At 35.1% G+C, this 15,821-nt stretch overlaps 2 protein-coding genes across 9 annotated transcripts in view; both read left to right on the top strand.

The window, feature by feature from the left end:
• Nucleotides 1–769: 769 nt before the first annotated feature.
• LOC107717279 (tubulin-specific chaperone cofactor E-like protein) lies at nucleotides 770–10,274 on the top strand. 3 transcript variants are annotated; one of them, XM_016523975.1, is made up of 9 exons: nucleotides 770–945; nucleotides 1,902–2,086; nucleotides 4,163–4,335; nucleotides 4,462–4,601; nucleotides 5,141–5,322; nucleotides 5,793–6,049; nucleotides 6,198–6,324; nucleotides 6,619–6,735; nucleotides 8,908–9,557. In XM_016523975.1, the coding sequence occupies exons 3-9, from the start codon at nucleotides 4,194–4,196 to the stop codon at nucleotides 9,224–9,226; spliced, it is 1,284 nt and encodes a 427-aa protein (XP_016379461.1). In that variant the 5' UTR covers nucleotides 770–945; nucleotides 1,902–2,086; nucleotides 4,163–4,193; the 3' UTR covers nucleotides 9,227–9,557. The 3 variants fall into 3 exon arrangements, with proteins under 3 accessions (XP_016379461.1, XP_016379459.1, XP_016379462.1); XM_016523973.1 differs by having other exon boundaries at nucleotides 4,146–4,335; XM_016523976.1 differs by having other exon boundaries at nucleotides 771–945; nucleotides 4,146–4,335; nucleotides 9,476–10,274.
• A 613-nt stretch (nucleotides 10,275–10,887) lies between these two features.
• Nucleotides 10,888–15,821, top strand: part of LOC107717278 (ubiquitin carboxyl-terminal hydrolase 2-like) — a 33,643-nt gene continuing 28,709 nt past the window's right edge. Inside the window, exons 1-3 of one of the 6 annotated variants that reach the window (XM_016523966.1) lie at nucleotides 14,718–14,957; nucleotides 15,093–15,168; nucleotides 15,417–15,504. The gene's annotated coding sequence lies outside the window, so the exon portion shown is untranslated. Of the gene's footprint in view, nucleotides 11,385–12,520; nucleotides 12,907–14,717; nucleotides 14,958–15,092; nucleotides 15,169–15,416; nucleotides 15,505–15,821 lie in introns of those variants that run through there. The other 5 variants (XM_016523968.1, XM_016523967.1, XM_016523965.1 and 2 more) reach the window with 5 other exon arrangements.

The raw sequence follows: 15,821 nt of genomic DNA, 5'->3' as shown, positions 1-15,821 counted from the left end.
CGCAATTCTGAGAAATAAAGTCAGAATTGCGTGATATAAACTCGCAATTGCGAGAAAAAAAAAGTCATAATTGAGAGATATAGACTCACAATTCTGAGAACATGTCAGTCTTTCCCCCACCCCTCAAAATTGGACTTTAACTCGCAATTGCGAGTTTATATCTCACAATTCTGTGAAAAAAAGTCAGAATTGAGAGATATAAACTCGCAATTGCGAGAAAAAAAAAAGTCTGAATTGCGAGTTTATATCTCACAATTCTGTTTAAAAAAAGTCAGAATTGTAAGATAAAAAGTCGCAATTACCTTTTTTTTTAAAATTTTTATTCAGTGGCGGAAACGGGCTTCTATATCAATCTCAGTAACAGGAAACTAGTTTATATCTCGCAATTCTGACTTTTTTTCTCAGAATTGCGACTTTATTTCTCAGAATTGCGAGATAAAAAGTCGCAATTCTGACATTATAACTCGCAATTGTGACTTTTTATCTCACAATTCTGACTTTATAACTCGCAATTTCGAGTTTGTATCACGCAATTGTGAGAAATAGAAAGTCGCAATAATATTTTTTTAATTTTTTATTCAGTGGCGGAAACGGGCTTCTATAGAAACGGGCTTCCATACTTATATACAATCTATAAATGCACAAACTGAAACGCGAGATATTTTAAATCTAGAAAAACGTTTTTAATGCCTGTTGTTCTCTGCTCCGCCAGCGAGGGCGCTCAGACAGCGCGCACAACTGAACGGGCCAATCAAGAGCATCCAGCTGGAGTGACGCCACTTCCGTGACAATAGGGACAGCGTGACTGATTTAGCAACAATAACAAGAGCTGCGCGGAACAGTTTGGCGATCAAAGTGCGAGGCTTCAAATGACATGACGTGGATAAACTGACGGTTAGGAGACGCGTCCTGTCCCGCGTCACACTGTGGAGCTGCTCCTTCAATGTAAGACACTTTATGATGATGGAGGGACGTTTTCGGCTCTAGCTAGCTAAATATTAGCTTACGTACGATCATGCTCAGGTGTTTGTTGACTTACAAAGATACATTCTCTTTCCGAGTCATTTAACATTTAGTCGTCTGTTTTGGTGACTGGTGCTGTCTGATTTAATATATGTATCCTCGTGCAGTAGCCCAAGAGAAATTCGTCTGACATTGATTTAGCACCAGTGTCTTTTATAAATGTTCTGTTATTTTATAAAATCACAAACGAATGTCGCAACACCTTTATCTCTTTATCATTACGTTATTGTCATGTGATGGTTTGTAAATGGTTCCTTCTTTGAAAATGTACGGATGTTGTATAGGCTCATTTACAATATGTGGTTGTGGACAGTTTTGGGTAGATTTGCAGTGAAATATTAATAGTTGTTCAGTAGAGTACCACACACACACACACACACACACATATATATATATATATATATATGTGTGTGTGTGTGTGTGTGTGGTATGTATGTATGTGTGTGGCTGTACTATTTGTACATGATTTCATTTGTACAAAATAGGTGTTTCATAAGCTGTATTAAATGTGCAACATGCTGTAAAATGTAAAGACATCAGCTCTTGTTCTTGTAAGTTGGTGATCAAAACGCTAGACTAATGAAACTGCTTCAGGCAGTGTATTGTCTTGGCAACATTTTGTTTAACAAGGCAGCGATTGTTTTTTTTTTAGGACTGTTATATGCACAGCTGTCCAAAGAATGTTTACATGGTGTTGGTCTCTTTTTCATGTGTTTTCCTTAAGAGCCTGTAAACCTGCCTTGAGTTGTAACTACATTAAGGTTTTTCATATGCATATTGAGTGTTTTGCCTTTGTTGAGGCAGATTAATGTAGTTACAACTGAAGGTGAGTTGGTTGTCTGCCCTTCTTGCTGACCTGGTGTCTTCTTTCTACACAGTGCTGTTATTTCTGAAAACTGCCGTGAGGACGCTGATCAGAGCCCAGTCTCTTTGCTGTTTTGCAGCCACATTTAATGTGTTTGAGCCCTGACACTCAAAGGACAAATAACTTTTGTAGTAAAAGTAAATGTTATTTTATGGCACAGCTGTGACTGTGGACCTGTGAGGACAAATCGCACAGCAGGTGAGACTAAGCCTTTTAAACTCATGCTTCTCATCAGTTAATGTAGGAAAAACATATACAAAATGTTTATTCATTAGTGGATTCACTTATTTTTGTTATAAGCCAGTATTGCTATTCTCAGTACAGCTGGTGGTTTCATTTTAGCAAAGAACATGACTAATTTAGTCAGCAGATGGTTAAATCTAGGCCAGTTCTGTTTAAAAATGGAACTTTTAGCCCAGAGGGCTGCAGCTTCTCATTATATGTTTAACTGAACTGCTTGAGGTTGTCTGACACATGGGTCATGGCATGACAGGCACACTTAATTAATAAAACTTATAAGTACTTAGTTTCAGAAAGCATTCTTATATAGACCTGCACCTGTCTACTTTATTAGCTCCATAAAATGAATCCTTCCTAATGAATTAACTCCATAAGATGAGCCGAGCCCAAACAACAAGCCCAAAGACAACTAATAGGCATTGCATATAATAAGTGGGCATGGCAACTCTTCAAGTCTGCGCTCTGCAAAGCAACATTCCAACAGTAAACAACACACGACGGCTCTGTCAACGATGGTTTAGTGAAAATCACATATATATATATATATATATATATATATATATATAACATTTTAACATTCTTAAAACATGTTTTGACATTCTTATATATAACATTAGGACCCCACAAATTAGTACATACTAGCGTGTGTGTGTAAGGAATGAGGTACGAGAGGCTGTGCTGGACAGCATGCTTCATGTACCTTATTGCTTTTATAAAACGGTTACCACACAATAAAAAATATTAAAACCAAAAATTGATATATTAATATGTTACTTTTTTGAAGTAAGTTTGTTAAATGCTGTCCTTCAGCTAAAAAAATAGTTCCTGACAGCAACAGTAAATGGCAAGACAATGTTCTGATGTAACATGCCTCATCTTATGGAGCTCAAATAAAAACAGAGAATAGTAACTGTTCTCATCCACGGTGTCATTTATTTGTTTAACACCATATAGTATACACACAAATACAACTGCTTATATCTCAGCATGAGAAAACATCTGTTTTCCATCTTTTAGTTTAAAACAAACCGAATTGCAGCACCGCGCGAGTTTGCTAGCGTCATTAGAGTGTAAAATTATGGACATACAGTACCACACCTCAAACAGAAAACTAATAAATACAGTAATTAATACAGTAATATTCCCTCCGCACTTCAGAAATTGTGGGCTTGGATGCGCGCACACATCAATGTATCTCGGATCTCCTGCATGAGAAGAGTTTCTTTGAGGGGGGAAGGACATGGTCTATAAAGATGAATGACACAACATAACACCAGCAGGGGTCACTCATAATTCATAAAAAAAAAAAAACAGACTGTTAAAGGGATAGTTTACCCAAAAATGGCCATTCATTCCACCATTCACTGCCATTATAAAGCTTGGACAAGCCAGGACTCCAATTGTATTCGTCTGAAAGAAGAAAGTCATATACATCTACGATGGCTTGAGAGTGACTAAATCATGGGGTAATTTTCATTTTTGTGTGAACTATCCCTTTAATTTTGCTTAAATACATAATACATGGAATAGTTTTGACGCTGTATTATTGATTGTTTATGTTGCTAAGGGTGTTGCGCAGTGATACACAGAACTGTTGGGTGAAGCGGTCTTAGCCATGGTTTATTGTGAATAAAACAGCTTCTGACCAATCAATCGTGTAAGAACACACCAAACCAGTATTATGTAAGATTAATAAAAGACTGAAAGTCATGTGGTGCAATGAGGAAGGGATTTATAGAGCACATGTCAAGGTCAGTAAGCCTCTTCAAATATCAGATCATTTGACCTTTGGAGTTCATAGTAAGGCTAGTTCAGGATCAAACAAACTGGCAGTTCCGCCTCAAACTCACGCCATTGACTGAGCTAGAAGTTGACATGTAGGTCTTCTCAAATACCATTTTGAAATCACCATTTTGGGAAATTGGCCTACGAATGGCTTGGTTATCTCTGCACATTAAACTAGCAACTATTTAATATTGAATAATGACACACTTTGTCTTTATAATTTTTTTTTTGATAACTGTGAATCAACAGTTGTATAAGGTGCGTGGTGTGAGCTGGTACAATGGAAGCTTCTGAGACAGAAGGCCGCACCTTCATGCAGGCGATCAGTGAGAAGTACAGCCCAGAAAACTTCCCTTGCCGTCGGGGTCCAGGCATGGGGGTCGTGGTTGTGCCGTCTAGACAGCAGGGATCACCTATGAAAGGTGAGGCTTGGGTTAGTTAATAACAAGTCATGTAAGATTCCTTGATGATTTTAGTGTTTGCTTTGGCAGCTGCATCCTGTTGCTGTATTTCATAGTTCATTAGTTATGTGGTCATTCTGCCTTCAGACCGTCTGAACCTGCCCAGTGTTCTGGTTTTGAATGGCTCTGGAATCAGTCATGCAGGAGAAGAGGGAGAAATTGCTGCCTTCTGTACTCATGTAGTTGAACTTGATCTGTCCCACAACAAGCTCCAAGACTGGCTTGAGGTGAGTTAGTTCTGAGGTTAAACCCCCCCACACCCCCCACACACACATTTTATAATAATATACTCTGTCACCTTCATTTTGTTCCAAATTCATTTGCTGTTATACTTTTTTTTTTGTTATAATAAGCAACCTTATGTTGTAAAACAGCAATTAAAAGTGAAGAGGCTGTCAAGCTCCAACTAAATAATAAAAGCACCATAAAAATAGTCCATATGACTCATGCGCTGTATAGCTTTGTGTGAGAAACTGACTTAAATGGACTGATTTAAGGATCTGTAAATATAGTATTAATAAATAAACATACATTACTGTTCAAAGTTTTGGGGTCATTAAGATTTTTTTAAAGACATGAATTTATTTTTATTCAGCAAGGATGTATTTAAATTGATCAAAAGTGGCAGTGATGACATTTATAATATTTCAGAAGATTTCTGTTTTAATTAAATTATGTACATGTATGTATATATGTGTGTGTGTGTGTGTGTATTATACATTTATAATATATATAATATGTCTTTTAACCCTTTAATCTGTTCTAGATCAGCAAGATTGTTTCCAACATCCCTAACCTGGAGTTCCTGAACCTCAGCTCTAATCAGCTGAGTGATGCAGTCTTGGAGCCGGACTGTGCAAAGGCCTTCTCTAGCATCCGCCGCCTCGTTCTTAACAATACCCAGGTGTCCTGGTATACAGTGCACACATTCACACAAGAGATGCCTGAGTGAGTCACACTTTGAACTCTTGATGTTTTTGTAGTTTTGAAATTTTTTTTAATTGTATTATGTATAACAATTACCGGTGGTGTACATGTGTGGTATTGATTGCTGTGGTCAGTTTGAGATTTTTGAGACATTATGGTTTTGATTTGATTTCTTTTTTCACATACAGAGTATTTTAATGGCTGTGTACATGCAATCCTGCAAATGTCTTGAATAAATTATTGATTTATCATTTCTTTTCATTGTACCATCATGATACTATTGATTCTCATGGGATCATCCACTTTACCATGTTACTTTATTGAACTGTAAATGATGTTTGAGAGAATTCACTTTGAATTCATTCAACAGCTTTCAGGTAACGTTATGGCCAATGAGCAGTTTTTTTTCATGCTTTAATTTGAACCATCAGATTTTATGAAAGTGTCTGTGGTATGACAGCTCTCCACTAATATTGATCTGTTTTGTCCAGACTAGAGGAGCTGTTCCTGTGCCTTAATGAGTACACCACTGTGACACCGGCCACCATGCCCTGCCCCACACTGCGTCTGCTCCACATCACAGATAACAGTCTCCAGGAGTGGAGTGAAGTACGAAAATTCGGCTCCATGTTCCCTGCACTGGACACTCTGGTCATGGCCAACAACAACCTGAACTCCATTCAAGACTCAGGAGAAATCCTTCAGCGGCTCTTCCCTAACCTTCGAAGCATCAATCTGCATAACGCAGGTATCATCGTGTTAGTGACACTTGCTGTGAAAGAGTCTAAATAATCATAGCATGTGTGTAATTGTCTAATTATTACTATTTTAGTACAGTGTAATTACATAAACCCCCCCAAAAAAACAAGTTTTTCTTATCATTTTGTGTGATTCAGGACTTAATCGATGGGAGGACATTGAGAAGCTAAACTTTCTGCCCAAACTGGAAGAAGTGAGGTTGCAAGGCATTCCTCTACTGCAGGCTTACACGAGCATGGAGCGTCGCAGTCTAATGATAGCCCAGTAAGTCCAATGTATCTTACAGGGAAGAAAATTCTTTCATCATTTACTCACCCTTTTGTTGTTCCAAATGTTGGTAACCAAACAGTTTTGGTGACCACTGACTTTCACTGTACGGACAAAATATCTTCTTTTACGTTCCACAGAGGAAAGAAAGTCATACAGGTTTGGAATTACATGACAGAGTAAATAATGACCAAATTTTTATTTTTAGGTGAACTCACTTTAACCTCATTAGAAACCGATATTAATGTTGTAGAAATGTTGATGAGATGATCTCATTGCTCCCGCCTGCAGACTGCCGTCAGTGACCTCTCTGAATGGGAGTGCCGTGACGGATTGTGAGAGAGAAGATGCTGAGAGATTCTTCATCCGTTATCACTTGGATCATTCAGAGGAAGAGCTGCCTCACAGGTATCTTTTAGGCATGAACACTGTAGTGTAGACCATTTAGAACCTTATTACTGAATAGTTCTTGGACTCACACTGTGTCTACACTGGATGCGAGCGATGCAACGCAACTAAAAACAATCAAACCCATTATAATCAGTGATTCTGTCTATACTTGATGCGACGTGGCGTGTCGTAATGCGATGCGACAAATCCCCAACAGTAAACTGGTTCCCTGTTCTATTTCTAATGTACTTGAAGCTCTTACGCTACTTGAAACATGCAAACAAAGTACAAATGGATTTGCTACGCGACACAACAACGGTCACACCTGGTGTAGACTAGGGGTGTGGACAAATAGTTGAATATTCAATCTGTAATTATTATTCGAAAAATATTCGACAATATTCAAATTTTGCAAAGGAAAAGGAAAGACAGCTGTCCATTCAAAGGAAAGACAGCTGTCCATCACTGCATTCACGACTGCAGGTAAATGCAGCTGTATTTAGAAGAGAGCTCATCTGATGTTCTTTATATATATAATATATGTGTATATATATTGAGATAACATTGAGATATAACGTAACGTTGTAGAACATTGTTGTGTATAATGCCTAATTATAAACTTGTTTAGAAATGGTGTCAAAACAAACAAAAAAATTAAACGTAAAAAAGATGTAAAAAAAAATAACATCTTTCTTTAAATAAACGAATATTCGGGGAAAAACTATTTATGAGCCCAAATATTCGAATACAATATTTTTGAAAAATGCCCATCCCCTGTAGACACGGTATCAGGCAGCTGTTTTTTAAACTGTTGATCTGTGTATACATAAAGACAGCTGCATTTGGGTGTCGCAAAAAGTTTTAAAACTGTGCCTTAAGATCCATACATTTTGTTCCATTATCTTGTGGTCTGTCCAGCTTTTTTTGAACACATTCAGCATAAACATGATCTGGAAACATTCTGTAGTTATAACCAGATAGTTTTTTTTATTATTATTATTATTTTATGGTATAGGATTTTGCTTTATTTGATGCACCTGTGTTTGTTTTACGATATGTAATCCACATTAGGCGATTTTGTAATAAGTATTATTTAGACCTAACTAATATTTATTATTATATAAAATGTGTTGTTTATTAAATAATTATAATATAATTATTCTTATTTTTCTAAATAATTATAAACCAGATTTAAACTTCTCTTATCTAACTTTTTTTGTTTACCTGAACTTATCTATAGAAGAAGACAGTGTATGCTAAACCATTTGTGGCAGTGCTGAGAACTCTGGTAAAAAAAAAAAAAAAATCTATGCCTTAATTTATTTAAAATACATTTATTTTATACTAAGTATACTTCGAATCCTTTAACATATTTATAGACATATCACTTAAGACTTACTGATATAAAATTATAATTAAACTTTACTTGGATTGTTTCTTTATTGCACAATGCACATTTCTAAATAGCATGCCTAAAATGTGTTTTAATATCACTATTAATAAGGATTGTATGATCTCTGTATACTATCAGTCTTTAAATGCAAGATATTTAAAGTGTACCTGAAGTATACTTGCAATAATTCCACTTCAGCACAATCAAGTATACTTACATGTAAGTATATCTATATAGCAGACTTTAAGTATACCAGTTTAGTATACCAAAAGTACAATTGCAGGGTATTTTTATTAAACACATACATATGTAAATATATTTGTAGTATACTTAGGACAAAATAAATGTATTTAAAATACATTTTAATATACATTTTTTTCCACTAGAGAATGCAATTCAAACCTTTTTATACACTTTACATTTTTTTTGCATACATACCAGAACGAAATATACAATTGAGCTTGCGTACACTGTAAAAAAAAAAAAAACTATTTTTGTAGGTGTGAATAAAACAAATATTATTGGGTTACGTTTTACAAGTAAATACAATTTCAGTCTTATAAATTTTACATTTACTTCAATGTGTTACTTGCGGTTTCTTTGTAATTATTTGTGAAATTTACTAGCAATTTCTGAATGAAATTGTTTCAAAGCCAGTGTTTTTATTTTTTTTTCCAGTGTAGCTAAAAGTGCTTGCTTTATAGTATTTTGGTTCTCTTTAGGGAGGATTTTTGGTTTGACCATGTACAGTAGTGGAAGGCTGAATATGGTTTAAGTATTTGCATTTTGCTTTGGAGATATCACTGCTTGGTGACCAAATATGGGAAACTGGCTCCTCTGGCTGAGATTGACCTGAGACCACGTTGCCACGCCAAGGTGGAGGTACGCTATGAAGACAAAGTACAGCAGGTGAGCATCCGTTTGGACAAGACTGTCGGAGAGCTGAAGAAGCAGCTGAGGACTGTTGTGCAGCTCCCCATCAGCAACATGCGCATTTACTACATCGACAAGGGTTCTGCCTTCGGCCCTGATGAGTTGAAGTACAGCACACGGGCCTTGCACTCCTACAGCATTCAAGATGGGGATGAGATCTTGATAGTTCCCAAAACAAAATAACTGTCTTTCTCCAGGATCACAAAAAGCTATATTTAAATAACCAAATCAACTTTAAACTAGCACCATCTAAGCTCCATAGAGTGAATGAGACTGTCTTTTCAGGGAAAAACTCCTAAGATTTGCTGGGGCTTCAGTTGTATTCAATCGGCACATAGCGTGTCATGTCACTACACAGTCATAAGAAACACCATGACTCGTGTGCACCTTTAGTTTTGTTGCTGTTGTTAAGGGTTTACTTTTTGTTTTCAGACTTCACAAGCACCCCTGTATTTTCAAAAATAAAGCACAGCGGAGGGCTCTGGCAGCCCAGGATGTGCAGATTTTAAGACAATCACCCATAGCTGAAAGAAAATGTTGCACTGCACTGATGTCTTAAAGAAGAAATCATGGATCTCCATTGCCTGCTGATGTGTGTCGTATGCTGTCAGCCATTAATTACATGCAAAAGACTCTCAGGCCTTATATATTGTATGGGCAGTGCTAGATTCACATTATATTATATATTGTATGGGCAGTGCTAGATTCACATAGAAACAACTTATTTACAAATGTTTTTAAATGTCCAGTTCATTTTTATAATCTGATTGAAGAATCCAGAAGGGAATTGCGGAGTCACATGCATGTGCTATTTAATTGTGGTATTTTTTGTTTTATTCCTTTTTAAAATATTTCTATTAGTACTTTCTCTGCTGCTTTGGAAGTAGGCCCTCAAACTTGTACTTCCAATACAAAGCATACGCTTGGAAAAGTGCTTATCCTCATTTCACTTGTATCCATATTATAGTATGTTGATTTGGATATTTTACTCTCAGAATAATGAGATGTGTTAAGTGACAGAACATAAATCCTCCAAAGATTATGTTGATTATTATTCACAGCATTTATTATTGATTTACTGATTGGTGTTATTTGTTCAAAACAAAACGAAACAAATTAGTAGCAAAACAATCATAGTGTACGACTGTATCCAGCCAGTATATTATGAAATTAATTTTAAAAATTAAATTTTAAATTTATTAAATTAAGGGAATAGTTCACCCAAAAATGAGAATTTGCTGAAAACTTACTCACCCTCAGGCCATCCAAGATATAGATTAGTTTGTTTGTTCATCAGGACAGATTTAACATTAAATCACTTGCTCACCAATGGATCCTCTGCAGTAAATGGGTGCCGTTAGAATGAGAGTCCAAACAGCTGAAAGAAATATCACAATAATCCACAAGTAATCAGCAGCGTGTTTGTAAGAAACGGATACATCCTAAAAACGAAATTGCCTTCTCCAGTGAAAAAGTCATCTCGTCTGTATCAAGAGAGATATACCGTATTTCTCTCCTGATTCAGATGAGATTATTTTTCAAGCACCATTTACAAGTAAAAAGAGTCCAAAAAAGTTTTTAACTAATATGTCAGTGTATTTTGATGTGAGAGGACAACAGGAAATGGACGACTTGAGTCATGTGGATTACTTGTAGATTATTGTAATGTTTTATCAGCTGTTTGAACTCTCATTATGGCGGCACCCATTCACTACAGAAGATCCATTGGTGAGCAGGTGATGTGATGCAAAATTTATCCAAATCTGTTATTTTATTATTTACTCATGTTGATCCAAACCTATGTGACTTTATTTATTTTTTATTATATTTTTTACATATTTTGAGATTTTTTTTTCCCTGGTCCAAAATGGAAGTCGATTACAAAAACAGTTTGGTTACCAACATTCTTTAGAGCATCATCTTTTGTGTTCTACAGAAGAAAGAAAATCATACCGATTTGGAATGACATGAGGGTAAGTATAAATGAAGTTTTCATTTCTGTGTGATTTATCCTTTTAAAGTCACTGAAGCTTGACTAAAATGTGTTTTGAAATGTGCAATGTTATCTTAAGGTGCAGAAACTGACAAGTTTATTCTACAGGAGTTATAGGATCAAACCATCAAATTATTTATTTATACCTGGTACATTGATCAAATCAGTGCATGAACCTCATTTGCATGTTTATCAACGGAAATTGGTGAAAACGTAGTTTGTTGCATTTTTCCCCCCATATATAACCGGATAGCTTAACTTGAAGGATGGACTGAATGGAAAAGCACTGAGATCCTTTCGGCGTAACTGTCAGAGTGCCATGCTACACTGAGACTCACAAATGCTTAGGTTAGTAGTACATGCTGAATGTTGAAGGCTAGAAGCACTTCTCATTAAACATTTCAGGTTTCTCATCAGTAAGACGTGATTTAAACCATGTTGCTTGAATTAAGTTGTAATTCAGAATTTGTAATCAGTTTTTTGATCATTTTATAACCAAAAAGTGAAATGAGTAGATAGAGATTTAATGACTTATATGTGTATAACTTAAATTGAAGTGAAATGTAAAATGTTAAAATCAGCTCCTATAGTTGTAGAAATCATTTATGTTTGTTGTTTGGTCGGGGGAAGAACAATGATGGATATTATATAGCAAGGTTCTAGCATCCGCTATGCCTTTAACACTCTTTATGCCTTTATCCGCAACCCTTAATCAAACATAAAAGCAGAATGAAGCACTGTTTTTTTTTCTCCAGAATTCACTTCTAGAGTATCAATATTTGATGTTCTGTGCCCACACAGGACATGCTATTGATATTAGGGTTTCATTTTTGCAAATGTTTTTTTTATATATATGAATGCATTATTAATATTCCAGTGATATGACCTAGAAGGTAATGCCACTTAAATTGTGAAGAAAACGAGACTTTTATGGACTGTCATTATAGTGTTATTATAGTATTATTTATATAATATTATTAATATTTTGAAATAACATTTTATTTTCAGTTTTCATTTTAATTTTAGTTAAAGTTTTAGTAACTTCATAATGGGCTCATCATTTTTTATTCTTTTTTTGTGTGTGTGAAGATAATCTATATTTTTATATTTAAGTAATTTTAGTACTTCGACTTCAATTAATTTTTTTTTCAGTTTTTCATATAATTATATTGTATTTTATTTCAGCTGTATTTCAATTGACTAAAACTGTTAATAGTTTTAATTAACATCACTGCTGTCATGGCCATTTATTTTTTCAAAATATGTTTACTGTGATTTTGTTTTTAGAGCCACTCTCTAGGGTATTTCTGTTTAGCATCGTTTTGAAAATATTAATATATGTATGTATCATTCTGCCTAACATTTCCTTTTTGTTCCACGCGAAAAAAGAATGTTATATAGGTTTGGTACATGAGGGTGAGTAAATGATACATAATTGTTATTTATTTGTAGAAATTTTTATTGATATAATTTTTGTTTGTTTGTTTGTTTGTATGAACGATCCCTTTAAATCGCATCAAGCGCTGCTACTAATCTCAAACGTGTTTATTCCCGTCGCCAGGGTGACATTGGCGGTGGCATTGTGATGACGTTCGAGAGCAGGATTAGCCAATTAGATGAAAGAAACGCTCGCCGACGTCACTGTTAAAGTGAGCGACCGTTTTATTTTTTTTATTTTTTGGAAAGTCAAGAGCTTGGAATGTTACAAGGACAGAAACAACCAAAATGCCTCGGTTATTATTTATACTGTCTTGAAGGGCATCAGTGAACTATCGTGTATCGGCTGCTAGAGTTCAAAGTGTCTTGCGTGGAGGTCTCACTTGCGGTGGGCTCTTCCCTGAAAGAGCGGAGGATGGTCTCGCTCACTTCGGTGAGTAACGTTAATGCTATGAATGCTCGCGCTGCACATTCTTGCTTCGCCGTTCTCACTAATTTACTCGCCCGATTTGGAAACGTCCTGACGTTTCACTAATTACATAACATCGACCGGCGAGTTGTCTTGTGTAAATGTATGAAATTACATTGTTCTGCAGCGGTAAATCGCGAGTTAGGTATTTAATTCTTCAGACCCAGTCCTGCAGATTGAATTTATTAATCTGAATATAAAGTCTTTTTGTTTTAAATAACTGGGAAGTATCGTGTAATTGTACGTTAGTCTGGTGCAGTCTCTCTTTTTAAAGATGATATTAATATATACTTGAAATTTATTCAAAGTGTTCGGGTTATGCTTTGTTTATCTAGTACTTGAAGTTTAGTGATGTAGCGCTGAAACGTTGCACTGCAGCCGTCAGCGCGCACTTGATCACGTGACACGCTTCTGAAGTACGGGGGACTGGGCAGTGTGTAACATGTTACCCCCCTTTTTTTGTCTTAAACCTTGATTTTTCTCTTATTTGTCTGCTTCTGATTAAAGTAGTTTATAAATATACTACTTATTCATAAAATGTGTAAATTAGTGTCATGTAGTGTTGTTAAAACCTTACCCTTCTAGTAAGATTACACAACTAGATTAGTTGTAACAGTAACAAAAACATTGACGTGAAATAATCTGAACAAAGTTAAACAAAATGGAACAGTAAATATTCTGGCATTTGCCACAATTATGAGATTGTAGGTCTCATAATTATAGGTAATATTTTACACAGATATGGAGGTTAAACAGATGGCGTTACAAATGTTACAACATCCCCTGTCTCCCCTATTAAATTCATGTCAGACTTGTTCAAAGCCACAGTCTCAGAGGTATTTTTTTTCTTAACTTACAGGTAGCCTGCATAATTTTGTTGTTACATAAGCTATCAAACCTATATGTTTGTTTTAGTAGTATTACAGTAAGTCATGTGGGTGTGGGTGGTTACTTATGTAAGTTACAATCTCCCATAATTACTAAATTATTAAACTCTCTGATGATTACTTAACTGTTACCCTCCCATATTGATCCTGACTGGCTTTTATTGACCGTTGCCATGTAGTTATAGTACTTTTAGTACATCTGTTCCTCTGTTATTGGGATATTAAGCCCAGCTAAACAAGCCATAGACATCTTGAGAAAAAAATTCTCATATTAGCCTACATGTTTACCAGTGCTGTACCTAATTGAAATATCAAGATATTTTAAGAAATATCTTCATAATTTAATATTTTAATTATTAAATATATTGCATATGCAATTTGTTTGTATTTTTATATAAATATAAAATGTTTACTTTAATTATATAATATATATAGAATAATTAAAAACAAAAAATGCAATTTGTCTGTAGAGACTTTGAGTGTTAATCCAAAATTAATGGGTTCACCTTTTGAAATTAAAAAACGCCAGTTTTAAGTGTCTATGTACCTGATTTGACATTTTAGTTTTACATGTTAATCCCAGTGTTTTTGATTTCATTGTATTCTTTTTATTGAAAATGTCCCTATAAGTCTGTTACAAAATGTTAATTTAATATAACTGCAAATATATATATATATATATAATACATAAATATAAAATGTTTTATATAAAATTTTATTAATTATAGAAATATAGAAATACATTTCATTATATTATTAATTAACAACGTATTATTACAAATAATATTTAAAAAAAGTATTAAAAACAAAAAATTCACTGTATAAATAAAAAAATCAAAATATTTAATATATTTATGTAAATACATTTTAACTGTAAATAATTATTTATAATCATATTGTAAAACCAGTCCTGCCCATAAAAAGTCTTAATGCGATTCCTTTAAGTACAAATTGGAATGCAGGAGTGTTGAATGAACCAGGGAGGTCATAGGCAATTGCTATATTTACCAGCTCAGTAATATGATCTCTAGCATTCTGGATCACTCTGCTCATGCAGTCCTTCCCTGGTCCTCTCACTCTGGAGCTACAGCCTCCAAAGCAACACGCTGTCCATGGAAAATGCTACTGGTGAGCCTCTTCTCCAAATGACTCGCTCTTTTCTTTAACTTTAAGCTGTTTTGACTGCTATCCAATGCTGTGAGGTCTGTGGGGGAGAGCGCGTGACATTCTCAAGTCATCAGTTGTTATGTTCTCTATTGTTAGCCGTTCAGCGTAACCAGGACCTGGATTGTAATGGAAGTCTGACATTTAAACTGATGCCTAGGAATACTGAACATTTGTAAGCGTAGTTTTAAAAGATGCTCTCATATACCTCTTTATTAACCTGGGAATGAGTTGTCATATCTGCTTTTATATTTCTCATAGGCTTTATATAGGCCTGTTTCCTTATTATTTGTCTAATACTTAGAGTGCTTTTATATATATATATATATATATATATCATGATAATTTTTAAATTAAGCTGTATATTATTATATAAATGCTGCCTTCACCAAATATCTCCCCCCCCCTGTGTTGTCTTTCTAGGTTTGAGCAGTGAACGGTGTATGTGAGGTATAATGAACCAACATCTCTGTTTTTCCGTCCACTAGAACCGAGAACGGCTCTACTTACAGTAGGTACCCCTGAACCTAACACTCACCTAGTGCACTTTGCACACATGATACCGAGAGAGAGCCGTGGCACTTACAAACAACATACAGGGTTGCTGTTTGTCTCTGGAGATTTTTAGGGTGTGTTAATCCAGTGCAAGTTATTGGATTCATCTTTTGAAATTAAAAAAAAAAAAACTCACTAAAGCAGTTTTTTGTGTCTATACATCTGATTTGCAATTTTAGTTGCTCACGTTAACAGTGGCAGCTCGTGGGTTTTAAAATAGAGGAGGCACACTAATTGTATTGGTCTGGGATCCCTGCCGATTATTATTATTAT

This window comes from Sinocyclocheilus rhinocerous, unplaced genomic scaffold, assembly GCF_001515625.1.
Source record: "Sinocyclocheilus rhinocerous isolate Xijiao unplaced genomic scaffold, SAMN03320098_v1.1 scaffold1893, whole genome shotgun sequence".
In the NCBI taxonomy this organism is placed as follows: domain Eukaryota; kingdom Metazoa; phylum Chordata; class Actinopteri; order Cypriniformes; family Cyprinidae; genus Sinocyclocheilus; species Sinocyclocheilus rhinocerous.
The sequence above is the reverse complement of the archived record's forward strand: the minus strand, read 5'-3'. Positions and strand labels throughout refer to the sequence as shown.